The sequence below is a fragment of the Nyctereutes procyonoides genome, unplaced genomic scaffold, assembly GCF_905146905.1.
Source record: "Nyctereutes procyonoides isolate TBG_1078 unplaced genomic scaffold, NYPRO_anot_genome, whole genome shotgun sequence".
NCBI classification, from domain to species: Eukaryota; Metazoa; Chordata; class Mammalia; order Carnivora; family Canidae; genus Nyctereutes; species Nyctereutes procyonoides.
In genome coordinates, this window is record NW_026575142.1 from 19000661 (window position 1) to 19028209 (window position 27549).

At 39.0% G+C, this 27549-nt stretch overlaps 1 protein-coding gene across 2 annotated transcripts in view; it reads right to left on the reverse strand.

The window, feature by feature from the left end:
- Nucleotides 1-905: 905 nt before the first annotated feature.
- The window catches only part of XIRP2 (xin actin binding repeat containing 2), a 74436-nt gene continuing 47792 nt past the window's right edge, over nt 906-27549 (reverse strand). Inside the window, exons 4-9 of one of the 2 annotated variants that reach the window (XM_055308361.1) lie at nt 22771-22881; nt 22320-22392; nt 21266-21396; nt 11391-20628; nt 9325-9458; nt 2886-3021 (exon numbers count right to left, since the gene is read on the reverse strand). In XM_055308361.1, the coding sequence (XP_055164336.1) occupies nt 9364-9458; nt 11391-20628; nt 21266-21396; nt 22320-22392; nt 22771-22881 (9648 nt within the window). In that variant the 3' untranslated portion in view covers nt 2886-3021; nt 9325-9363. Of the gene's footprint in view, nt 3022-9324; nt 9459-11390; nt 20629-21265; nt 21397-22319; nt 22393-22770; nt 22882-27549 lie in introns of both variants that reach the window. The other variant, XM_055308362.1, reaches the window with a different exon arrangement.

Sequence of the window (27549 nt, forward strand, 5' to 3'; positions counted from 1 at the left end):
GCTGAATTGTGTTGTCCTAAAAGTAATATGTTGACGTCTGAACCAGTATATCTTAGAACAACTATATTTGGAGATGGAGTCTTTAAAGAAGTAACTAAAATAAAAAGAGGTCACTAGGGTGAGCCCTAATCCAGTATGACTGGTATCCATTATAAGAGGAAGAACTCTGGACTCAGACCCATACAGAAGGAAGACCAGGTGCAGAGAGAAGCTGACCATCTGAAAGTCACGTAGCTGGGCTTCAGAAGAAACTGACCTGCCAACTTGATCTTGGACTTCTAGCCTCCAGAATTATGAGAAAACAACTTTGTTTTTTATGGCAGCCCTAATAAAACTAGTAATGTAAGTCTCAGATCTATCTGGTTGAGAACATACTAGCAAGAATTTGTTATACTTTCTAAGGAGAAATAGTTTTCACCATTACATTGCATTTTCATACGTAAAGTCAGTGGTCTGTGTTTATGTAGGAGAAAAGAGGATAAGGCCTTCACATATGTATACTCCAAATTAATGTGAAGCTACTCATTTATATTCAGATTATATTTTCCTCTCAGAATCATCAAATGTATTTGCAAGAAGGTAAAATCAGCAGAAAATTTAGAAGACAGATTTTGCAAAGACTGTTTTGTAATAGAAAAACTTAACATCCATCAAGTATGATTTAGAAAAACCTGACAAAACGTAGTAATGACTTGTATATTTATTACATATGATAAGCAACAAAAATGCAATGTGCATAATTTATTTAAGTAACTTCTAAAATATTTGTCATTCAGTTGATTTCTGAGAATGGGCTCCACATTATTTTGAAGAAAAATTGATATTTTTCATTAAATGTTTATAAACATATTCCATGATAGTCTAGTATAGGTAATTATTTAAAAAACATAATAATCCTCCTATCTTTAATAATACAGAGCAAACAAGAAATGACAATTTTATATTTTCTAATAATACTGTGGCTTTGATTTAGTATTTTTTCTCCAAGATTATTAGCATGCACGTGTGCGTTTGTGTAATGTGCTTGTGTTAAATACTTGCCCCTTAAAGACAGTTCCCAAATTATGGAAAACACATATACTTAAAATGTCAATATATTTGGAAAAAAAGTTACGGAAGTATTTTGATTTGTACCCCAGGTGATTTAATTTTATTTCAGCAGAAATTATAGAGAAGGTATAAGACATTGTGATACAGATCAGCAGTACAGAATCTTGCCAGTGATGTTATCCGACATGTTGAAAAACAGAGCGATATACTTAAGTGCCATTTGACAGGAAACCAGAGCCATATTTTTCATCTTTTCATTCCATTCAGAATAAAAGTAGATTCAAACCGATTATGGAAAACATTGTATAGCTTAATACATGGAAAATCCGTTGTGATAGACATGAAATTTCTGAGCATCAAGTTTACAAGTTCGACAAAATGTTATCAAAATCTCTAGTCTTATTTCGGAACATCAGTGTTTCTCAGTGCCCGAGTGTGGACTACAAGTGGCCCTCTAGGATGTTTTACTCAGTGTCACTGTAGCACCTGTTCCTCTTAATTTGCTCTTCCACAGTGAGTTGTTCAGACTGGACCTCCACTCTGGGAAATGAAGGTTTAGCTGCACATTCACTGCTCTGGGCATCAAAACTCATATTCCCATTACTATGGGCTGTTCCTATTGCTTCACCATGCCAATGTTTGACATCCTTCCCCAATTCCCTTAAATACAAACATGGCATAGTTTTAATTTGATCTACAGAATCGATGAAGTCATGTTCGAAAATGTTCTCATTCTTTTTGGAAAAAGCAGCAATTTTCATGGTGTTGGAAAAGAAGAAGTGTAGATTTTTGTTATTTGCATGGTTTCTTTTGATGTTCAAGATATTTGTATCAGAAGAAGCTATAGACCTTTCCTCCTTTCCTCTTAACCCAGCACGGAGGCCCGATTTGGGAGCAGACTGCAGGGTACTGCCAGCAGTGGCCCTGTCAGCCTGTTTACCGAGTGCCATAGCTAGTACATTCCTTGAATATGGCTTTTCAGATTCAAATATACCAAGTAACTCTGAAATTCTAGATGCATTTTCTAAACTTTCAATTTGATATTCACTTGCGGTGTAGTTTGCTTCACTTGACAGTGGTAATAGATTAGGAAATTCTAAAATAGATGTCTTCTGCCTGAAATTATTCAGACACGAGACAGCTACATAATTGTTATTATTATTCTTATTCAAATTCTCTTTACGATTTTCTGGCACCACCTCATCACCAGTGTTAGTAACCTGTAAAACTTCGGCACCATCAGGTTCATTAGTTTTTCCATTTTTCTCATTCTCAGCACTCTGCACAACCACATTATTGTTGTCATTAAGATCCATTTCACTTTTCCTTTTATTCTTTGTATCTTCAGCCTCATTCAGCTTATCTTGCACATTCTTATTTCCCTCCTTCTTCTCATCTTTTCTTGCTTCGTACATTTCCATTTCTTTGGTTCCTGTAACATCCGCTTTCTGACATATATGGATGGACTGCAGATATGGCTGCAGGGAAGAAATGTTATCTTGCTCTTGTCCTTTATTTTCCAGAGTTTTAATGTGTTCTACTAGTGATTCACTTTTGAATTCAGCGGATGTAGCAACTGTTGTTTCTGGTGGCCATTTAGGTTTACTCATTTTGAGCTCTTCCTCAAGGAGGAAGGTTTTCTTAGGCATCTCTCTGGAAGGGGGCCAAATGATTTTTAATTTTCCCCTCTCCCTGAATTTTCTCAAATCATCTCTTTGCCCTCTACTGTTAACAACATCTAAGTGTTTATTAGGATCTGCAAGTATGGCGGTGTTTTCTGCACTATTTTTACACATATTTGTTTTTTCGTTAGGAGTAAAGTCCACTGAGCTGCTTTGATTTTTGCAATTCCATTGATCTTTATGCTGTTTGTGTCCAAAACCTTCATCATAATTTCCTTTAGATTTGAAAAGTTGGCTAAAGTGAGGTTTACAATATATTTGTCCGTGAAGTGATGCATAATTTCCCAAACTGCCAAAAAGAAAAAAAAGAAAAAGAAAAAATATTTAACATTCCGTATATATACTGCAAATTCTTAGGGAATTAGGTTATTAATTATTTCAAGAATGAGTCAGAGATTCAGTGCAATTAACTTAACTGGCAATAGGGATATGCTTATTAATTGAACATTCTTGTTAGATAATAGTTATTGCTAATACCCCACATGATACATGTCTTATAGTATTTAGAATTTCATACTGTATGTCAAGTGTTGGTATGATAGGTATTTTAGTATAATGCATGTGTAGTTATAGTGCAAAATGATAGGACTAAATCTTTGGTAACTGTGATTTATGTGAGGGGGCCCAGGATTTTAAAAAAATCCTGAATAGCACACACACACAAATCAACTATTTAAATTTCCTTGTTAAGCAGGTTTTGAATGAATTAGAAAGCTTGCCTATACAATTGTTTATTTGGCCTCTTTGGGGATATTAACAAGTAGAGTGTCTGTTAAAATTAAAATCAAATTTAATCAAAGGCATCATTTTTTAATATTTGAATCTCTGCATACAAACAGATCCACCAAACACATAGCAAAACCTAAAACCCATGGATAAAATTTATAACAAAACTAAAAGACAAGGTATCCTCACCAACCCCCAAAACACAAGAAGGTAAGAACAAACCAACAGTTATAGTGGCATCTGTATGAGTGATAGCAGAAGGAGCAAGGAAGGTGTCTAATTGTCCAGAAAATATAAGACCACAGGATAGCCAGCCAGTATTTCCTGGAAAGTATCACATGTCAACCAGAGAATAATAGCTGAAATGGGGAAGGGTTTTACTGTCTCCATTAGCCAGTGACTGCAAGGGCCCTGTGGTAGGAAAGTCTGAAGAGGATAGAGAAGTCAAACTCTCAAAACTGAACTAAAATCAAGATCCCTTTTTAGGACAAGACTTTATACTGACAAAAAAAAATTGAGAGTGGTATCAAAATGTCATTGGATAATGATGACAACAATGAAAGAGAAGGTCTTGACTAACATGGGGGAGAGGACTCAAGATAGGAAATCCAGAAATCAAGCCATTACAGTTTTTTGAACAGTATATGAAAACTGGAAGAGGTAGCTCTGTGAAGTTTGGGAAAGCCAGTCTGAATTTTGCCTCCTTCTAAGATTTGGGAAAACTAATGCCTTACAAAAATAAGCAACAGAAAAGTACTGAGGCCATATATTATATAAAGTCATTATAAGAAAAAAGAGTAAGGAGCATTTTTAATATCCCTATAGACAATGAAAACATGCTAGAGAAACATGTTCTCAACATCAAAATTTTTAAAATGGGCTAAAAGATATTAAAACATGATAAAGAGACTTGAAAGAACAGCATGAATTGTAATTAGAAAATATCATAAAGGAGATGCTAGAAATCAGAAAAAAAAAACAGAAGCAAAAGAAAAAATTGAGTAATAAAAACTAAACTAAAAGAAATATAAGAGTAAATAAACACACTAGAAAGTATGTTAGAAAAGAAATAAGGGAATGAAAATTTACAATCAGAAATGAAAAAGGAGAAGGATTTGAGAGAAAGACAAATATTAAAGCAAGGCACAAAATATCCATGTACGGATAACAGGAGATCCTGAAGTAAAAAAGAAAGCAATGAAATAGGTTAAATACTAAAAAGCTGTAATTTAAGGAAACTTTCCCGATATAAAGAGGTAAGAAACTGCATGTTGAAAGAGCACACTAGGCAACGGACACTGTTGACCCACAATGACCAACGTCAAGAACTATTCTGGTAAAATTATTGGACTCTATTTTTATTTTTTATTTTTTTTGACTTTAAATAAAAAGAAAAAATCCTTTGTGTTTATCTAAAAAGAAAATAAAAGAGAGCATATGATTGAGAAGGGAAAGAAAATTAGATTATTATCAGTCATTTCCAATACTTTGTGCCAAAAGAAAACAGAATAATACATTTAAGATAGTTAATAAAAGAAAATGTAAGTCAAAGATTTTACTTTCAACAAAACAGACTCCATTATCAAGCTCATAGAATAGACGTTTCTGACGGAGGTACTAGAAAATAAGCTTGCATAACCAGAAAGGCTACAGAAACATCAACATAAAGGTTGGTGGCAAGCATTCTATATACTGTTACCTATAAACTAAGATGAGATGAGAACAATGAGGGAGATGATGTGACATGTAATGGCTGTGGACTATGACACCAAAGATACAGCACAATTTTAAAAAGGGGGTGTGGATGAGTGGGGAGCAAATACCATTTTTTTTAAGTTTTCATTATCAAATTAGGGGGGCTGATAGTTTTGCTATTCTAAAACTGTTGTTCAAATGAATATGGGATATTTTAATTCTTATATCTCCTTTGTCTTTGAGAACTAGAAGTCCTGAAGTGAAGGTCCATATGGAGACAGACCTGGCATGGAGAAGAGGCAAAGGCAAGAGCAATGCAGTTCTCAATTCAATTTGGAACTATTCCTACAAATTCATGATATATTTTTTTCTTTGTATAAAAATATTTGCTAGCTCTTACCACTAATAAAGCCTCAAAATAGTGACCAACCCAGTAAAAAGAGAATTGAGGTTATAGTCTTGAAATGCCATTTCTCACATAAAGAAAACAGGGCTTAGGGAAATGACTAATTCCAGGTTCATGGGAAGTAAATGCACCAAATGAGCATGGAACATCTAGTCCCATCAGACAATGAGGAGACTCAAAGATTACTTAGGTCTTGCCAAAAGGAATCAGGAGACAACCAGAAGAGGCCAAGACTAGAAAAACTTGAACTTCAGTAGTGATAACGGCATCTGATTAAAACCAATCAAATAGGGAATCGCTGGGTGGCTCAGTGGTTTAGCGCCTGCCTTTGGCCCAGGGCATGATCCTGGAGACCAGGGGTTGAGTCCCATGTCAGGCTCCCTGCATGGGGCCTACTTCTCCCTCTGCCTGTGTCTCTGCCTCTCTCTCTCAACTCTGTGTCTTTCATGAATAAATAAATAAAATCTTAAAAAAAAACCAAATCAATCAAATATATGTAAACCTATGAGTTTATTTTATTTTATTTTTTAAAGATTTGTTTGTTTGTTTGTTTGTTTATTTATTTATTTGAGAGAGAGAGAGAGAGAGAGAGAGAGAGAGGCCGAGACACAGGAGTAGGGAGAAGCAGGCTCCATGCCAGGAGCCCGATGTGGGACTCGATCCCGGGACTCCAGGATCGCGCCCTGGGCCAAAGGCAGGTGCTAAACTGCTGAGCCACCCAGGGATCCCCAACCTATGAGTTTATAATTCAAATATTTTATAATTGGTTACCTCTAGGCTATGATAAGGAACCATTTCATTACACTGTTATATAAATAAATGATACATTGGCGAAGCAAGTAAATAAAGGGAAAAAGCTATGCATTTATTTTTCCTTTCCTCCACCAACTGCATTACCAGGTAACCAAAGAGTAGATGAAGGGAAGCATCTTCTGTAAAAGTATTCGAACTAATAATGAAAAAGAAAAAAGAAAATGGGAATATCAACATTTTGCAAACAGCAATGAATGGGTATAGATATTAAGCTTCAATATCTGCTATGATCACAAAACCAGAGGCAGCCAGACACTATGTGCTTATTCTCTTCTTGCCAACATTCCCTATGTTCTTGCAAAAGGTATCAAACCTTAGTTTACACTACTTTCTAGATTCAGCTGACAGTTGGAAATGCAGGGGAGAAAAGGAGTATGTGAACTGCACGACTAGTGTGCAATCAGCAAATCCAGACTCTGGAAAATTCTACACATCAGATATCTTGGGCTCTTCACAAATAAATTGCAAGGAATGAAGGAAATGGACAGAAACTCTATAGATTTAAAAGAGATGTTAAAGTTGAAAAAACTGAGCAAAACTATAGTATCTAGGAGAGCATATTTGGATTTAAAAAAAACTATAAAAATGCAAGGAAGCGATGATGAAAAAGAATGCTGTTTACTCAGAGAGAGAGAACTGGAGTTTGGGCACATGGAAGGAGCTTCTGAAAGGGCTGGCAATGTTTATTTCTTGAACTTGGTACTGGTTACAAAGTGTTCACTTCATAATCATTCATTAAGCCATACAGTTGCTATTTTGTTTTTCTATAGTTGTGGCTTTTGGTACAATGATTTTTTAAAAATATCAGTCATTAAATATTTTCGAGTCCTTACTAAACGTCAGGCTTTACTAGGTATTGACAGTCAAACATTAACACATTTCCTACAGCTGGAAAACAATTACATTAGACAGTGTTAAGCACAGTGGGCAAGCACAGGGGATGCTCTGGGAGCACACAGGAGGGACGCTGGATCCATATGTGGGGCTCAACGCAGGTTTCTTCATAGACATGAAGTCTCAGTTGAGGTCTGAAGAATACTGGCACATTAGTCTGGTGGAGAGGTCTGGGGAAAACTCCTACAAGGAGCGGAAATGACACTTGGGACCAGTTAGATATGAGAAAGATAATGATTTTGTGCAACTGAAAGAAGTGAAGTCTTCATGAAAACTAACATGTAATGGGAGGAAGAAGTGTTGGGAAAGGAGCTGGGACAAGATTCTAAATTGCCTGTTAACTCATAGTAAGATACTAATATGACTTTGATAGAGGAAACCATATGTTTCAAACAAGGAAATGACCTCAGATTTACATTTTAGAAATATCATTTTCACTACATCATGGAACATGGATGGCATTGGGGCAAGCTGTTGTTGGTGGTGATGGAGGTAAGAGGTGGTGGAAGCAGGGAGACTAACTTGCTAGAAATACTATTGCATTAGTGCAGATAGGAGGACACTTGGAGGGTACCTGGTCTGCGGGGATGGAAAAAAGCATACAGTTCAAGAGGCTTTTATGGGACCTCCATTATAGGACTTGGTCATTGCTTGGGCATAGGGAATGAAGAAGAGGAAAGAGCCAAAGGTAACTTCATGTTCAGTCATTGAGCTAATGCTAATGTCTTTTATTGAGAGAGTATCATACAGATCATAAAGTCAAGGAAGGAATTTTGGTAGAGAGAAGATAATGGGGCATATTGAATTTGGTGTACTTATGAGAAATATAATTGGAGATAAATATTAATAATTGAGATATAAGCATCTGAAAGAGGACAGAACTGGGCTACTGAACAGATTTCAGAGTTATTCCTCATAGATAATGATTAAAGTCATGGGAGTGGATGCGATAAACCATATATATAAAGAATACAAACAGTGATGAAAATAAATGTCCATAACAGAATTCTAGGGAACATTTCAATGATGGACAGAGAAAGAATCACCCACATAGGAGTCTGAGAAGGAACACCCAGAAGGTAGCAGGAAACCATTATACTCTGGTGTCATGGAAACCAAAGGAAAAAAATGTTGCAACAAGGGGTGTTTGACATTGTCTATCAAAGCCAGGAAAGATATAATCTGATACACACTAGATTTAGCAAAAATAATTACAATTTCAGCATCTCAGATTATAGCTACACCAAATGCCACACTCATTAAAATTCATTTGTAACTGTGTTGATATGGTGCTTCTGTTGCACTAGAAGGGGAGGGAAACAGTATATCTTACCTGACACTGACAATACTCTACAATTATTATGATTTTTACATAGATGAAACACCCAAACCTAGGTAAACTCCAGCCCACCATCTGATTTTGTATGTGAAGTTTTATTGGAATACTCTTGGGCCTCTCAGTTTACAGCCACACTTGTTTGTTTAGTTATCTGTGGATGCTTTTGTACTCAACTAGAAGCTGACTAGTGACAGAAACAGTATGGCTTATAAAGTTGAAAAGGTTTACTATCTGGCCCTTTACAGCAAAAGTTTACTGAATCCTGATCTAAAAATTTAGATTTTAGGGGTGCCTGGCTGGCTCGGTCTGTAGAGTGAGCAGTTCTTGATCTCAGGTTTTTTTTTTTTTCAGGGTTTTGAGTCTAAGTCCCACATTGGGCTTACTTCAAATAAGGTCAAAAATAGAATCTAGACTTTAGATAAAATAAGAACTTAAAAACCCTGACTTGCATAGCACTTCTTGATTTTTCTTATCTCTGTGATCTCCAGGTTTGGACAAAAGGGAACTTTCTGGATTTGATCAGTTAAGCAATATTTCAAAAGGAAAAAGGTCATGGCTATCCTGAGAAAAACATAACAGAACCTGACCACATCCCCTTTTATAGTTGTTTTAAACTCATGGCAACAAGATCTAGAAAAATCCATAGCTTCTTTTGTACATGTATGTGTACATGTACAATATCCTCCAATATTTGTGTCGCAGCCCACAAAACATTTTACCTCAGTTTACTGTTGCAGTGGTGGCATCGGAAGCAGGATTTATGAAAGCTCTGCTTGTCTGCTACTAGGCACTCCATTGGATAAACAGTCTTTTGACAAAGTATACATATTTCCTTGTCTTGGGGTAGCAGCTTCTAAAAATAAAAATATGCAGAAGTTAATATGATACTATCTTCAATCCCATTGTAAAACCCAAACAAACAACAGCCTATAGACTGCTATGCAGTTAAGAAAAAGCTCTAAGACTATTGTCCTAATATTGCTTCTCTGGACATGAGCCTACCATCAGGTTTGAGGGTCTGGTACAATCAATATGCAACGTTTTCATTTTTTAAAGCATTCTGGAGAGATTTTTTTTCAGAGTATCTACATACTTGTTAAAGCTGAGGATATTGTATTCGTTTAAATATTTCCTTGATGACTTAGTGTTGACTCTGTGACATCGTTTCTTAACGTTAATACAGTGAGACTCCTGAATACATCCTGAGATGTTCAAGGCCATTTCTTCTCCGTCTAAATGGCTTTTTTGGACTCTCATGTTTGCCTTTTATACTTTTCCTACCTCCTCCCTTGCTTTAGAGTATCGATAGCCACATGCTGCTGAGCTCAGGTGAACGCAGGCTCCTATAAATCACAGTAGTTATATTGCTAACCAGTGTTTAGATGGTGGTTCAAAGCTGACATAGAATTTTTACCTCATTATTTTGATCCTCACCACAATCCCACGAAACTAACAAATTAAGCTTTCATATTAGTTCTGTATAAAAGCATATATGCTCAGTGTTCTTTTTATAAATGAGTATGTACTTTAGGCCTCTGATGCTTGATTCTAACTACTAAGAGATCTCCTTTGTATTTTTTGTTTGTTTGTTTTTGGTTCTAGTAGGACGCATATTTCTAATATAAATACTGGGTGGTTTTTGTTTCTGCATTTTCTGTATGCTTTTAGTTATCTTAACAGAAACTGAGCATTTGAAATTAATCAGACAGCTTTGCTTGATTATGCCAGAAGCAAGCACAGTAAGAAATCATATTAATCTGATAAACTAGATACATATGTTACAAATATGATAGAGGCATAATTATTAGTTTCAGCATTTTTTATTTTCGATCTTGATATTTCTTTCAATCTGTTTAGAAGGATGGACTATGCTAATGGTGCACATTAATTATGTCAAATCCTTTTATAGCAAAGCCTCATTAATTATAAAAGGTAGGGAAATATAAAGAAATAAAATGTTCTCTGGTGTTAAAAAATAAGTACTAAGTTTGTGTGTTTTGAATCTTCCTCCTTCTAAATATATAATCAGATTTTTAAAATGTATTGTCCATGTTCACCTGTGAATGAGGCCAACCAAGCTATCATTTGGAGTTTAAGAAAGGTAAAATAAAATTAGTTTATAGGGAAAAAAAAAAAACAACAACAGTGGCGTTAGAGAATGCTAACTCCACCCAGATTAATAACAATAATTAAATGTACAAATGGTCCAATTCCATACTCGTACTTGTGTCAAAGATATCAATCAATAAAAATCATTAAGGCACATATGAAGGGTGTAAATTGCTCCTTAGATCATTACCAGGCTGTATTGAATTCAAATGCGAACATAATTTAAGTCAGTTAAAAATACGTCAATAGTAGGTCAATAGATATTATCTAATGCTGTCTTGGGCAAGTGGATAAAGCATGAACTTTTAATAAAAGTCTTAATAATGGGCATGCCACTTTTAATAAATACACAGTTATCATACAATCATTAATACTGTTACGATAACAGTTATTCTCTCTGCTACTTTACCCAAAGTCCTATTTACCTTGAAAAATACAGGTCTCAATAACCTATAGGAGGGCAGTTGTTATTTTCACACAGTGCAGGTGAGTCCTACGTTAGATGCTGTTGTAAAAAGAAAGCGGTGGGAGCAAGCGTCGCCCAGAGAAGGCCACCCTGGGCCTGGGAAGCTGTTAGCTTTGGGTTATTTTCAAACACTCCTTCAACCGTAAGTCGCCCCAGCTGGGCCCGTGGCCTCCAAGCGGGTTAGTCCGCACACCCTGCAAGCTCATTTACCGCGTCTCCATGCAGATGCCTCTGCGAGGTGGAAGGTGGCTCTGGTCTCGGTGGCCGCAGCATCTGAGGTCGCAAATCCCAGGCTTTGAAACACGTCTTCGCCCTCCTGCCACGCCTTCTGCAACTTGCTCCTGAGCTCTTTGGGAGAGTCGGCGAGATCCAAGCTGTGGCCCGCGAGCACGTCCTCATAGGTCGGAGGCGCGTGCTTGAAGTCCAGGCCGCATCCCGCGGCCCCGGGGCTGCGCGAGGCGGACGGCCCCGCGGACGGTCCCGCGGACGGTCCCACGGACGGCCCCGCGAACGGCCCCACGGACGGCCCGCCCGCCTGCCGCTCGCGCGCCTCCGCCCCGGGGAGCTGCTCCCGTGGGGACCGCGCCGCGGGGCTGCTCCCCTGCAGCTCCCGGGGGCCACCGCAGGAGAAGCCTGCAAATCTCGTATTTTCTAGGGACGTCCATCCAAATTCCTCCTTACAGAACGAGTGGCTTTCGTGCTGAATATCGTGGGCGGCTTCTCCGTTTGTGTCAAGTCTCCCGCCTGACGCGGCCGCAAAGGCGGCGCCAGCCTCCCACTCCCGGAGCCACCCGTGCGCCTCCCGCCCGAGGTCACCCGGGGGCCGCCCGGCCGCCCGGCCCGCGCACTGCGCCTCCGCCGGCCCCGGCCCCGCGTCCAGGTGGACGCAGGCGGCCCTTTCCTCCCCCCGCCTGACTTGCCCCTGCGCTCCCGCGGAGGCTCCTCCGAAGGCCACGCTGATGGGAATGGTGATGCTGGGAGCCGAGTCCCTGGCGCGGGTCTCTATCTTAATCTGGCGCCGGAGCGAGGCGGGAGAGGGGATGATCTCGGACCTGCGCTCTGCCCTGGCGGCCGGGGCTGCTGCGGGACACGGGGCAGCCCCTGCCGCTAACCTGGCGGTGGCGTCTCGGAGCTTGGCCAGCTGCTCCGAGCGACCCCCGGGGGCTGGGGCCGGGGCCGGGGGCAGGGGCGCGGTGCTGGCTGCACCTGGCGCGGGGGCCTCGGCCGAGCCATGCGCCTTAGGGACCCGGGGCAGCTGGTCCCCGGGGGGGCTGCGCGGGCGCCGGGCGCTGGACTCGATGGTTATGAAAGCTGGGGACCTTGGGCGTGTCTTCAGGGAGCCCGTGGGGCCCTGGCCGTGGCCTGCTGGGCCGTCGGGATGCGCAGGCACGTGGAGCTGAGCTGCGGGCACGTGGGGCTGAGCTGCGGGCACGTGGAGCTGAGCTGCGGGCACGTGGGGCTGAGCTGCGGGCACGTGGAGCTGAGCTGCAGCCCCGTCTCCCCACGACGACGTCCCCCGAAGGCCCGGGGGTTGGCTCCCTTGCTCCTCTGCCCTGGAGGACACCATGGCCCCCTGGATGGTGCTCTCACAGGACACAAGCATACCCTCCACTTGAGTTTTAATATGCGTTACTTCTTCCCTGATTTTTTCTAGATTGTTCTCCGCAGCAATGCAAACGCCACGCTCCCTCTTTTCTTCACTTAGGAGCCATCCTGGCATGACCTTTAACAGCGTCTGAAAGGCTTCAAGGCCACCTTTACCAGGCTCTGCCTCCAACTGTTGTACCCGAGACAAAATCTGTTGCAGTTCTTCACGTTTTCTCAAGGATTCCAGTATATTGATTGCACGTTTTCCATCATCCTGCTGGGATTCTTTTGCGGAGGAAAATAAAGACTTGTTGGCTGTGATCTCTTGCTTTGAATCTTTACTGTGTGAAAAGACTCGTTTCTGTTGTATGCCCTTGACCTCAAGACATTTTTCTTCTTGCAGATTATTAGACGGCTGAGGTGCTGTTTTACGTTCCACTTGACTTTCAGAAGTCTGTGTTTGCTGAAAATTCCACGTTTGTGAATCAAGATGTACATCAGTGACCTTTTGCTTGACTACCTGCTGTGCTGATTTATTCAAATGTCCTTGTTTTCTTTCAACTCTTAGTCTCTCTTCCTCTGGACCCATCGCTGCTGGTTCCTGATCTGTTCTTTCACTTCCTGGAGGCTTCCCACTCGCAGATTCTCTAAATTCTCTTTGCTTCTCAGGAACGATATGCAGTTTACTTTCATGGCTTTTCCCTGGGGGGTCTGTAGGCAATGTTATTGTCACTCTTTTCTCCTTTTTGGGTAGTTGATAATATTTTTCAGCTGCCGATTGCTTATGACTATATTCGGTGCTCGCTTCAGTTTTCTCGGTTTTCTGGTATTGTTGCTTGCTAATGGTTTGATCGTCACAGTCGGGTTGCTTTTTACAGCTTTGATACGTACGGTCCGTTTCATTGCATTTGTGATCTGCAGTTGGAAGCTTGATCGTTTTGACTTTGAAACTTGGAGGCCCTGGTTTTCTTGGGGGCAAGTGCAACTGCTCCTCCAGACACTCGTGTTGTGTTTGCTGTGTACTGCATTCCTGGTGCTCCTGCTTAACTTCGCGAGCTGATGCAGATCGTAACATGTCCCGTGAGCTCCGTAAGACTTCCGTTTTCATCACAGCCTTGTCTTCTGAGGCTGCTGAAACATGTTGGAGCCCCTTGGCGGCGGCTGTCACTGGTGCTGTGGTAGAAAGCTTGTCATCAGTACACGCTCCTGGCACTTGAGAATGACTTTGAGGGTTTGGGTTTGGTTGAACCAAAGTGACCCCTGACTCCGTTCCAGGTAGGGGAGCCTCCTCCTTTGTTTTCTGCAGCACTGACCTGTTTTGATTTGGGCTTTCTGTTTTGACTGTGTTGTAGCAAGAACTCTCATGTTTCTGTCTTTCGAGCTCTTCTCTTTGTTGTCTGTACTTTTCCTCAGCAATCATTAAAGGGGTCTTAAATTTTCTCATATAAGGTTTTGGACTTTGTGGTCCTGAACCTGCTGAGAATGAATGAGATTTTAGAAGAGGCGCCATTGTTTTTTCCCTGGGTAGTGAAGTTTCTGGAACTGTCTGTGAGAGACACCTCATAGAGTCCATAGATAATTGTTTTCTTTCATCAAGACTTCTTCTAGATGTGCTCTGTTTCACCTCTGTGTGTTCACTGCTAGTCGGCATTACTGCTCTTTTCTGATCCGTTGAGGGAGTAATTTTACATTCCACATCTGGCAGGAAATTTTCCAGTTCAACTTTTGGGGAACTGTGATTCTTTTTGTCTTCTCTCTGTTTGGGAAATTTGGGTTTGGGGAGTGTGGGAGGTGGCAAAAGTACTCCTGATTTTCCTTTCAGGACTTTAGCCTGAGAATGAGTTTGCTGCGAACTGAAGGCTTCTTCCTGGGAATGTTGTATGAAGGTTCCAGTGTGCTTTTCTTGAACAGAGGAGGAAAGGAGATGTGCTGGTTTATGAGATGGAGTTGGAGGAGATAGAGGTGTTGGAAACGCTGACAGACAATCTCTTTCAGACTTCTCATCTTCTGGTGGTGGAGGAAGAGGGAGGCCTGGGAAACTTTCAAATTCAGCCTTTATCATCTCTGGGGACAGTGATGGAGGAAAAACATTTTTTTCAGGCAGCATCATTAAAGGAGGTGGAGGAGGAAGAGGAAATTCAATTTCGGATGATGCATTAGAAGGGGGAGGAGGAGGTGGAGACGGAGGTGGAAGAGAGCACTCACTTTCCTCTACATTATTTTCAGGGTTACAGTTGGTTGAGTTCAAGGACATTTCCATTGCCATTTTTAAGTCTGCGGAAGTATTTGTCTTCATGAGAAAGTCCTGGCTCCTCAGATGAACGTCAGCCTGCTTTTTGTCAGTTGCTTTAAATTTACTGTGGCTTTTGGGGGAGACTTTCACTTTTGTTATATTTGCTATGTCTTGCTCCATAGGCAAAGTCGGTTGAGGGTTCATGTTCTTTTTCTTCATATCTTTATGAGAACATTGTATTTCTTGCTTTAACAAGGTTTGCTTCTGGAAGTCCTCTGAAACTTCATAAGTTTTCCCAACTGTCTTATTGACTGGCCCCTGGGTTGAAATGGGCCTAGGGCTTTGTGTATCTGTTGGTATTTTCAGGTTTGGGGTACTTTTAGGACTCTTTACAGAGAAAGACTCAGTCTTCTGGTGGTCATTCCTCACTTTGCAAGTTTGAGTCTGTTGCCTTCCCACTCTTTTATCGATAGATTGAGTAGAGTGAAAGACAGCATCCTTCTGTTCTCTCGCAGTCTCTGATTCCTCAGTTTTTAGATATTCCTTAGCTGACACAGTTGAGGTCAACTGTCTGCTCATATGCTCATCACTACGATGCTGCTCGGTTGTGGTATCAGTCCGGACACCCATTTTGTCCCCCGATTCCAACACATTTTTAATAGCCTTGTGGTGTGAATTAGATAGACTTCTAAGGCTTTTCTCAAGAGCATCATTGTTTTGTTCACGATCTATGACAATCTTTACAGTGCCTTTGGGGGCCTTTGGAAGAGTAACTTCAGTTCTTTCTTCTTTCAAATTCCCGTGACAAGATTTGCCTGTGGTTTGATCTGCTCCCCCTTGCCACCTGGCCACTGGCTCAAATGGTCCTGGTCTTGGCTGAAGAACACTTTTTGTGTCCCTCTGGACAGCCAGCTGATGAATCATTTTCTGCTCTTCTGAAGATCCTCCCATCACACTTTTCACATCTTCTTTCATTACACCTTTTTTATCCACCTCTTTGAAAGCTCCCTGGGCTTCTTTCAGATTCCTTAATGATATTTCAAGGTCATCTCGGATAAGCTCCTTTTTCAGAATTTCCGTTCTTGTGCTTGCAGTCTTTTCAAGGCATTCAATAGCTTTCTCGATGTCACCAGGGATGGCATTGGGCTGTTTAGATTCTCTCCACTGGTGGCTTGATTCTCTAAGTGACTTGAGTGTGGTCAGCATGTCACCTTTTATAGTTTCTTCTGTTTTAGCCACTGTTTTCTGATTTATGGCCTGGCTGAGGGAATTTAGGGTTGATTGCAAATCACCTTTGATAATTTCTTCTTTGGGTGTCTTGCAAAATGTAGGTTGAGGCTCTGTCATAAAAACCTTAACTGTGTTCTGCACATCTCCTGGGATGATGTCAGCCTCGTTAACAGTACGTCCCACCTGAGACTGCCTTTTCTTTAGTAAGAGTTTTGTGCCCTCCACATCACCACCAATAATTGTTTCCTCTCCTTCTTGTTTCCTAGCTGTCAGTGTTTCATTTGACCCTTCCTGGAGTTGTTTAAGATAATCCAAAGCTCCAGTCTCTATGCATGTTGTGAAAAACTGAACATTTCCCCTCTCCGAAGCATCGATTTTTGCCCTTTCGGATATCTTATTGTTCGATATGGAAGACAGCAAATTGTGAATGGTACGTTTTACGTCACCCCCTATTATTTCTTCACGCTTAATTGTGTCACCAGTGTTTTCATGAAGAAGACAATAGATAGTCATATTAACATCTCCTCTTTCATCTTCCTGAATTAAAATGCCTTTCTTTACAGACCTGTCCTCAGAGAACAGGCTTTTTATTGCTTGTTGGACATCACCACTCACTATTTCTTCTTTTTCAGCATGAAATTCTGTTGATCGGTTTAATAATTGAGTTTTGGTCAAATTAACGTTGCCCTTCTCTTCTTCACTAACCCAAATCTCCCTTCTTGTGCAGTCTCTTTTTGAAAGTAGGTTCATTATTATATTTCTGAGATCAACCCTGATAATTTCTTCTTTCTGTATCTCAGGAGATGCTTGATTCATTAACTTGTATTTTGCCATTCGAACATCCCCAACTTCACCAGCTTCAATGATGATTCCAGGAGCCTCAATGACTTTTTGAGAGTAGAGTTCTTCTAATGTTTCCTTAATGCTCTTGCCAATAATTTCTACCTTCTCTACTCTACTTTCATTGAATTCGTGAAGGGGTGTGGTTTCAAAGAGCCATGTAGTTGTCTTGACATCAGAAGGAGGGATTTCCTCCTTGATGACTTTTGTGGTGCTTTCCTCGGCTTCCCTAATGGAATCCAAAGTTTGATTTTCAAAAAGCCATACCGCCTGCTTAACATCACCTTTCTGCATATCTTCCTGGGTAACTGTTTTGATATTTTCATATTCTGACCCTTCTCCTCTCAGCTCATCTATGGTGTGGGTTTCAAATAGCCAAGTGGATGTTTTAACGTTGCCCTTTTGTATTTCACTGACACTTACTGTTCTTACATAAGTATTCTTACCACTGTTTTCAGACTCAAAAAATTGTCTACCTGCCTTTACATCCCCACCTTGAATATAGTCCACAGTGGGCATAGCATCACGTGATTCTTCTGAAATCTGATCCAGTGGCTGGGTTTCAAATCTGTATCTGACAGAACTAACATCTCCCTTCTGAATGTCTTCTTGTGTGACAGATTTAATAACATATACAGTCTCTGACTGATTAATTGAGTCTAGTGGTTTTGTTTCAAAAAGCCACCTCGTTCCTCGTACATCTCCATGAATCACCTCTTCTTTTTTAACTGTTGTCACTTCATGATAATACCCTTCTCGATCTTGAATTGCATAGAGTGGCTGGGTTTCAAAGAGCATTCTGTAGCTTTTTACGTCACCCTTCATTACTTCTTCAGTAATTGTTTTCTTGGTGCTGATACAGTCAGATTCTTCTTTAATCTCATCTAAAGAAAAAGTCTCAAAAATAAAGCACCCCTTTCTTACATCCCCACCTTGTACGTCTGTCACTGTCTTAACTAATTTGCCACTTTCGTGGTTCTCTTTTATCATATACATTGGTTGGTTTTCAAAAAGCCACCTACAATTTAAAACATTGCCTTTCTGAATATCTTCAGTCTTTAGGGCTTTGATCTTTTTCAAAACTTCCTCTGAACTGGAACTTATGGAATCTAAAGGTTGGTTTTCAAATTTATGCCGCATGCTGGAGACATCTCCAGCTTGGATATCCATTTCCACAGCCTTGATTTCTTTTCCTTCCTCTCCTTGTATGCTGTCCAAATTTTCTGTCTCAAAAAGAAAACATGCCGTACGAACATCCCCACCTTGGATCTCCTCCTGTTTTACAGTTTGCAATTTGGTGGTTGCTTCAGAGTCATCCTTTATGGTATCAAGTGGCTTAGTTTCAAAGAGCCAGGTACAGGCTTTGACATCTCCCTTGTGAATTTCTTCACTGCCAGTCATTAAGGAAACTTTTTCATAAAGAGACTCCATTGGTTGGGTTTCAAAAAGCCACCTGCAAGTTTTGACATCCCCTTTAACAATATCTGTCACTTGTTCAGTTTTACTTTCTACTTCTTCCATATTACTAAAATATTTAATCGAATCAAGAGGTTGGGTTTCAAATAGCCATTTAGCAGATTTCACATTTCCGGTCTGTATTTCTTGAGCAGATATTCCTCTGATTATCTGGAATTTATGAATGCTTTCATCAAACTGGTCAATGGGCCTTGTTTCAAAAAGCCACCTACAACTTCTTACATCACCTCTTAGGATTTCTTCTTGCTGCACTGTCTTGACTTGATGATATTTTCCAAGGTGATCTTGAATGGCATAAAGTGGTGTTGTTTCAAAAAGTGATTTGTTTAACTCTACAGCCCCTCTTGTGACTCCTTCCACCTCTATTTTATGTGATGCATCAAACTTAATTAAATTGTTTGATTCAAAGATATGTGTGAAATTCTTTACATTTCCTCTGTCAACTTCTTCAAGTTTCACTGTTCGTATGTACTCTTTTTTATCTTCTCTAATGTCTTCCAGAGGTTGGGTTTCGAAAATCCATTTTTGGTGTCTAACATCTCCCTTTTCTTCCTCAGAGGCAGTGATTTTTTGAAGTTTTCCTACATCAGGACTATCTTTTAAAGCCTCTATCGGAAGTGTTTCAAATAGATGCTTAGTAGTTTGTACATCACCCCCTATTATCTCTTCAGATCTTAGAGGCTCTGCATCAGGAACATCTTTTAGAATGTCTAATGGCTGCGTTTCAAACATCCAACACTTTCTGGAGACATCTGTACCTATTATTGTTTCCTTTTCAATGATGACCTCTTCTGACTCTTCTTTGATTTTTTCCAAAGGTTGAGTTTCAAATAACCACTTTGCCCTACTCACCCCACCTTTGACATTTTCTTCCATAGATATTCCTCGGACAACTTTAATTTCTGTGATATCCTTGTTAATTGTGTCCAAGGGCTGTGTTTCAAACATCCAACGTGCTGTTCTCACATCTCCCTTTTCAACGTCTTCTCTGTGAACAGTTTTAATTTCTAGCATTTGACCTAAGCCATCTCTAATAACATATAATGGTTGAGTTTCAAAACATTTTATACTTCTCTTAACATTTCCCTTAATTTCTTTGAGCTCAGACCTGAGTTGCAGTAGGTGAACTTCATCCACTGAATGAAGCTGTCCAAGCTGATCCAGATGTTGAGTTTCAAACATATATCTCACAGTCTTGACATCCCCACCAGTTATGTCCTTTGTGGCAGTTACCATTGATTCTTCTTGATGCATTTTATTCATTGAGTCTAATGGCTTTGTCTCAAACATCCACCGGGCAGTGCGGACATCTCCTCTGGCTAACTCAGGAATTTTCTCAGCATTTTCTTCAGTGCCAGAAGAATGATCCCCCAGAGTATCTATGGGCTGAGTTTCAAACATCCACGTAGTATATTTCACATCACCACCAGCAATAATTTCTTGACCAGCAATGCCCTTATTGATGTTATCTTCATCTGGAGAGCCATTGTTGATGGAATCTAAAGGCTGATTCTCAAAGATCCATCTCATGGACTGCACCTCCCCCTTCAGAATTTCATCCCACTCCAAGTGTTCTCTTTCTGAGTTCAGAGTTTTTTGAGAACTGTCATTTGTATTTTCAAAAACATACCGGGCTTGTTGCACATCTGCTGAAACTGAGCTCCCTGAGTTCACTTGGCTAGAGACAATTTCAGAAACCTCACTGATATAATCTTTTTCTAAGTTTTTTCTTAACTCAGGATGCATGTGTTTATATAAACGGTTTAATTCATACAGATTTCTTTGCTTAGAATATAATTCTTTCGGTACTAGTGGTATTCTAGGAGGGTTGGGGAATTCAGGGGACTGGGAAAATGCTGTCACATCTACTGGAGTTTGAAATATATCAGGTGGGGGAGGAGGAAATTCTTCTGTCTTTCCCATAGGAGTCGCATTAACTTGTACCAGAGTTGAGGAAGAGGCACTGTGGTCACTATGTTTTGTGCTTGATGTTTCCTTCCTCTGGCTGGTCGATGTGCAGGAAGTGGAAGAGGTACTCACAACTGATGATGGTTTTAAAGTCTCTTCATATTCACTTATGATCTTTAAGGGAAAGAAAGTCAAAGCTTATAAAAACGGGTATAGTGGCAAAGACTTCCTAGGTACTGCCCCTCACCTGTCCACCTGCTATGACATCTCCTTTGGAAATAACAGGTAATAGACTCCTTTGAGAGACCTATCTGGGAGCAATATTTAGTGTTTGTTACTATCTTTCTTATAATTCATTGCACTTTCAGAGTTATATTCCCCATTCAATACATCAACAGCTCAGTACTTTAACATTTTCACATAATCTTGATTGTTCTTCTTCCTTTACTTAATATGCTATGCTGAGTAATCTAGAGGGAAGCAATAAAAGTCTTAAAGTACTTTTGAGGGTTGTTTTGTTTTCCTTGGAATTTTAAGCAGAGTATCTGACATTTAAAATTGACTTTATTATTTTATCTAATGCTAGCTATTAAACTTTAGAGCACATATAATTTTTTCATTTTTTTCTTATGAGAAAAGTTCTAACTCCACTGCTTTTCTCATGTAGAATAATATCCTCCTTATGGAACAGAAAAGTACTGGCTCAGGATTTAGTTGGAAAACCACATCAAACATTCAATAATTTGAAAATGCTACGCATTTATATCTGGCTTTTCACTTAAAATGTTTCTATGTAGAGAAATTGTCTTACTTTAATCTGCTTGGCTGGGGTCATCTCTTTGTCAGAATAAAGGACCTTTTCCTGGGCAGACTTTTCAAACTGCTCTTTTAAAAACTTAGCTGAAACCTTCGGGATTTCTTCATCCTCAGCTGTATCAATGACTGCAAACAGAAAAGAATACCAGGGATGTTATGTAACGAATAGCCATGATGCTTGAGAAGGAAACTAATGCTATGGGAAACTTCTCACAATATATGTTAAATAAAATGTTTCAAGGTACAAATGTATATATATGGCACTCTTTCGTTATGTAAGTTAGTATATGTCAAGAAATATTGGAAGAACCGTGGGGAGTCATAGTGATGGGAGTGTTGTTTAATTGTATATATTTCTCAAGTTTTCCACAAGCATGTTTTATTTTCATGCTTAGGGAAAATAAAAGTTATAAAACAAGAAAGGAACAGCAGAAGAACAGAAAAGGAAGACCTACTTCCTTTAGGAAAACCAAAATAAAACCAAAATACAGATAGGGTCAAGTAATGATAGGGTCGCAATTGGCTTAAATCTTCTCTTTTAGCTCTTCAAGGCAACAAAGCTTCTCATTCCCCTTTTATAGTCAAGATAACCTGTATGGGTCTTATGCAAACTCTCACAGATTTGTCTGTAGTTAAATCTCATATCTTTAGGTTGAAAAACTGTATATAGAAATGTTTAAATCTGTTATTAAAAGAAATACAATCTAGGAAACATTTCTGTTCTCAGAGAGCTTGTTAAACATTAAGTTTTATTCTAGGTCCCTACGGCAAAAAGCAATTCAGAGGTGGCTGGCGTATCACCTTCTAGGCTTTTAGGATGAATTCATAAGGCTGATGGGCAGTGAACTATTTTAGAAGCTTATTGCATCCATTACCACACACAGAACCTAATTATATATAGAAATACTACTCTGTCCCCTTTGGGACCATGAGTCACAGTTACTAAATTTACTTAGTGGGAGGGATTGTGCTTTGGAAGGCTTCCATTCAAACACAGATATATCAGCAGGAGAAAGGTATATTGGGGTCAAATAATAACAGATTCTCACCTGTTTCTTGAACATACTGATGGAACTGAGAAGCTTGGCTTCTTTCCTCAGTGTGTTTTTCAAGATGAGAGGCCTATGTTTTAAACAAACAGTTGTCTTTAAGAAGTCAGTTATTTTAGTATTATACAATATATTTTTCATTTCACAATGATTTTCATTCAAGACTCCAACAAACACTAAGAGATGCTAATTGAACTTCTATCCCTTATTTTAATGCATGGGCTCACGCTATAACAGAATATATATGAATTAACATCTAAAATGCACTCATATTTTTATGGTGCTCATCTTATTTTTCAAAGAACATCAGTTCCAAAGTGAGGAAATAGACACTGATATGTATTGATAGTAAACACATAAAGGACATTAAAAGCAATTGCTTACAATGAGGTCAGAATTTCCATACAGCTCTGTAAACTGTTTGGAAAGTATTGTCTTTTTAAGTAGTTACCATTTCTGTTCCAAGAACATCACTTTTGTGTGCATTGGAAGCTTCTTGTTCAATTCTTTCCATTTCCTGGCTGCTTCTGGAAATGTCGACCTGACTGCTGTGGATTACCTCCTGAAAATAAATGAATGAAGAAATATACAATGTTTTAAGAAAAGTCTGAAAATTTTAACTGTTTTATTAATGCAATCTTAGTGACAGAGTCTTCTGAAAAAAGTTAAAGTTTCTCAGTGTATTAGTTTTCTTGGCCGCTATAACAAATTATCACAACTTAGTGGCTTGTAACTGCACAACCTTAATAGTTTACAGTTCTGTAGGTCAGAAACCCTGACTGGGGGTGTTGACAGGTATTAGAAGGTATGTATTCCTTTCTGCAGCCTCTAGGGGAGAATCTATTCCCTTGCCTTTTGCAATTCTAGAGACTGCCCATTTTCCTTGGCTCATGGCCGCACTCTTCTATCAAGCTGAAGTTTTCTCACACTGCCATCTCTGATTCTCTCTTCCAATTCACTGCTCCATTTTTAAGGAAGCTTGTGATTACATCGGACCAATCTGGATAATCCAGGATTCCCTGTCGGAAGCTTGTGATTACATCGGACCAATCTGGATAATCCAGGATTCCCTGTCGGAAGATTAGTAGCTATAATATTATTTGCAATCTTAATTCTCCTTTGCCATGTAACTTACATATTCACAGATTCTGGGAATTAGGACATAGATATCTTCAGGAGCTATTATTCAATCTACTACCCTTAGTAAGCTACAATATGAGAAAGATGAACGTCAAAAGGAAAATGTAAGTCTTGATGAAAAAGAAATATATTTTGTTGTTTATAAGCCAACTTTTCATGTTATAGAAAGACATTCCAGTCTTCAAGTTGGCCACCTAGTTTGATGACACATCCAGAGTTCAAATGAAGACTATAGGGGAGCCTGGGTGGCTCAGTTGGTTAAGCATCTGCCTTCAGTTCACGTCATGATCCCAGGGTCCTGGGATCAAGCTTCACAACCGGCTCATCATTCTGTGGGAAGCCTGCTTCTCCCTCTACCTCCTTCTCCTTCTGCCTGCCACTCCCTCTGCCAGTGTGCTCTCTCTCTCTCTCTCTCTCTCTCTCCCCCTCTCTCAAATAAAATAAGTAAAATCTTTAAAACAAAATCAAACTAAAACAAAACAAATGAAGACTATAACCATTAAGTATAACCAATAAAAACAGACCATATTATGTTAGTGTGTATCTCTCTCTCTCCACACATGGGGCTACTTTTGATTTTGGTTAATTGATTTAAGTGACCCTGGCTGAACTGAATGCTTTGAAGACCCTGTTTATTTTGGTGATCCAGTCCTGTTCTTACTATAGGATGTGATCTGATACAAATATATGATTGATTGGTTGGTTGGTTGATATGATGAGTCAGTTGGCATATTACTAAAAATCTTAACATCAAAAACTGAGGATGTGAAGAGATTACTCTTTAAGAACACATGAATTTGAAGTCGTTTGAAGTTGGGAGTTCACTTTTATCTTGATATCTACTTGACCATCAAACACTATTTTTGAGATCTGATTTTTAAAAAATTTGTCTTTGTAGAGAATAGTCAGGTGAACAAAGATCCATTATTATTCATCAAATAGGAGCACTATTTCTCTTTTACAGAAAGTTAAATAGTTTGACTATTTAAGAGTTCGACTATTTGAAAGTTTAAAATTAATTGAGACCTTGACTTGTTTTTTTGTTTTTGTTTTTTTGCTAGTGGACTTGTAGTGTGTGGCTTTTTCCTCCTAAGGTTATTTGGTATACAGGGTAAAACTTCTGATTAACCAAGAGGCAGTAGACATCTACTTAGAGATAGATATACAGTATGGTCTGATCTTATACTTTTCTAGGAAGTAGAATTAAGAAGAAAAGTTGACATCTTCCTAAAAGTTCCACAGAGAATTGAAGGCAAAATGTATGTTTATACTTAAGAATGTAGATTATATTTTATTAGATGTATTAGTTACCCAGATATCCGTTTACAATGTATACATATATCAAATCATCATGATATATATTTTAAATATTTTATAATGTTAACTATACCTTAACCAAGATGAAAAAAATGTAGATTGTATCTCATTAAACTGAAGACCAGTATAATCTTTTTCTCTGAAGCAGAATGGTTTTCTAGACTGAGTTAATAATCCAGATATATAAAATAATACTTAATAAGATGCTTGACACACGATTTGTGCTAAGAAAAAGTTTACTTAATGAGTAGATGACTAAAATAGCAAACTCCTATTAAAAATGATTTTCGGGCAGCCCTGGTGGCGCAGCGGTTTGGCGCCGCCTGCAGCCTGGGGTGTGATCCTGGAGACCGAGGATCGAGTCCCATATCGGGCTCCCTGCATGGAGCCTGCTTCTCCCTCTGCCTGTGTCTCTGCCTCTCTCTCTCTCTCTGTGTCTATGAATAAATAAATAAAATCTTAAAAAAAAATGATTTTCATTTGATCTTCTGTTTGCCAGGGAAGGTCCTAGAAATGGGATGGAACAATGAGTGAGCCAGCCATGTACTTTACTTTCTCAAGAGGGAGTATAGAAAATAAATAATCCATATCCTTTCCTTTAAGTTCAAATAATCAAAATCTGATTTAATAGGAAGCGTTACATAATCAAATTTTATTTGAGGAGATCAGTAACATTAGGCTGTAGGGAACAATAACAATCACTGAAGACTACAAATAGAGAAAAGGCATGAGCACAAATAACAACTCTTTCTGGGACAACTGTTTACAACTGTGACAATTTTTCCATCTATAAAGATATGATGGAAATATTTTCTGATATGATACTTTCTTATGATACTGATGAAACAAACAATGAAAGAGCTAAGGACAGGGATCCCTGGGTGGCGCAGCAGTTTAGTTCCTGCCTTTGGCCCAGGGCGAGATCCTGGAGAGCCGGGATCGAATCCCACCCACGTCGGGCTCCTGGTGCATGGAGCCTGCTTCTCCCTCTGCCTGTGTCTCTGCCTCTCTCTCTCTCTCTCTCTCTCTCTCTCTCTCTGTGACTATCATAAATAAAAAAAAAATTTTAATTCATTTAAAAAAAAAGAAAAAAAAAAGAGCTAAGGACAGTGTGAACCTGATCCCACTTTACCAAGATCCTTATTGAAGGGTACCATGATCATTACCATGGAATCATATCTCTACTTAGAATTCCATGTGACAAGCTATGGTGCAGAGACATGTTCATTTGGCTCAGCTGGTGTTTTTTAAATTTGGAACTAATTAATACCTACAAAAATCAAAATTCCTCCCTGCTTTTGTAAAATTGGAAGATTTGACCACACAGGGTTCATATTCCAACATGTAAGTTGCTTGCCGGAACAAAGTAGTGGCCAAACTTTTTAGTTGGGACACGTACTTTTCAGTCGGTCACTGTTCCCATCATTCACAAATAAGTAACAAATAAGTGGACATGTTTAAAAAAACCTGCCTGGAACCTATAGAAATTTTGGTTTCTTATACATGCTGCTAACCATCAGGCTGAAAGAACAGAGTTAGTGATTTGAATCTGTATGTTGAGAAAGACAAATGCAAACATTGAGTAACAAACATTAAGTAAATGTATTTTTGACATATTTTGAAAGTTATCATTTTCTGGGCACACTATACTGAATATGTATCTACTTGAGTAAAAACAATCCATGCCTGTCGGATCTAAATATATTTTCTTGTAGGAGATGACACAGCATAAACAGTACGAGGGTACATAAATTTCTACATAAATTTCGTTTAGAGTTGTAAGTTTCTACTTATGTGCTACTACTAAATAGAACTGTAATTGCTACATTAGTTTGGTATGTAAGTGTCAATGCATCAATTTTACTGCCCCCAGGTTGCTGTAATTTATATAAAATCTGTCTTAAAATATGCCAAGATTTTATTTCTGTCATTATTGTGTTTCATATTTTGCAACTAGTTTTGTTTGGATTTTAAATCAGACTTTCATTCTTCTCAATTACTGGTGTCTACAAAGTACAGGGATAGGTAAAAGGATGGATCAGGATAATGCTTAGGAGAAATCAAATTATACGAATAAAATATAATAAAGAATTCTGGCAAGAACACCATCCATAAATTCACTCAAAACAATTAATAAAATTGGTTCTTGAATATTAAATTCATATATAGCTCTGGTTGCAAGAGTCAAAATGCAGTTTCGTTCACAAGTTGCATCAACCAGGAGTCAGAAACAGGGACTTTGTACTAACTTTCTCCTCTATTAGGTATGTCATAATCTTGGGTAAGTCACTAAATCACACTTAAACTTTTTTTTTATCTCATTCATCCATTTATAAAAAGTAAAACAGATGATATGTGTGCTCTAATATTGGAACCTAAGGGAAAGAATGTGGCACGATTGAAAGTAATATGATGTTTGTATAGCTCTCACCAATCTGATGTCAGTGCATAAATTAGGCAATCTATCCTTGATATATACTTCTAAGGAGATTTCTCCAGCACAGGAAAGACTTCACATTCTACTTACCCAATTTGCCATTGTTATTATCATTATAGGAGAAGGCATTGTGCATTTCTACCAATAAAAATTCAAACTCATTCTAGCACAATGAGTAATGAAAGAATAGGACCAACTTTTTTTATGGTGACCCACTATTAGTGTGACTCTTAGAAGTATACCCAATAGGAAAAAATGTCATAAAACAGTAGAATATTACATGATAACTGTTTTACTAGAGTGGAAAAACAGTTCATGCTCAATGCCAATCATTCA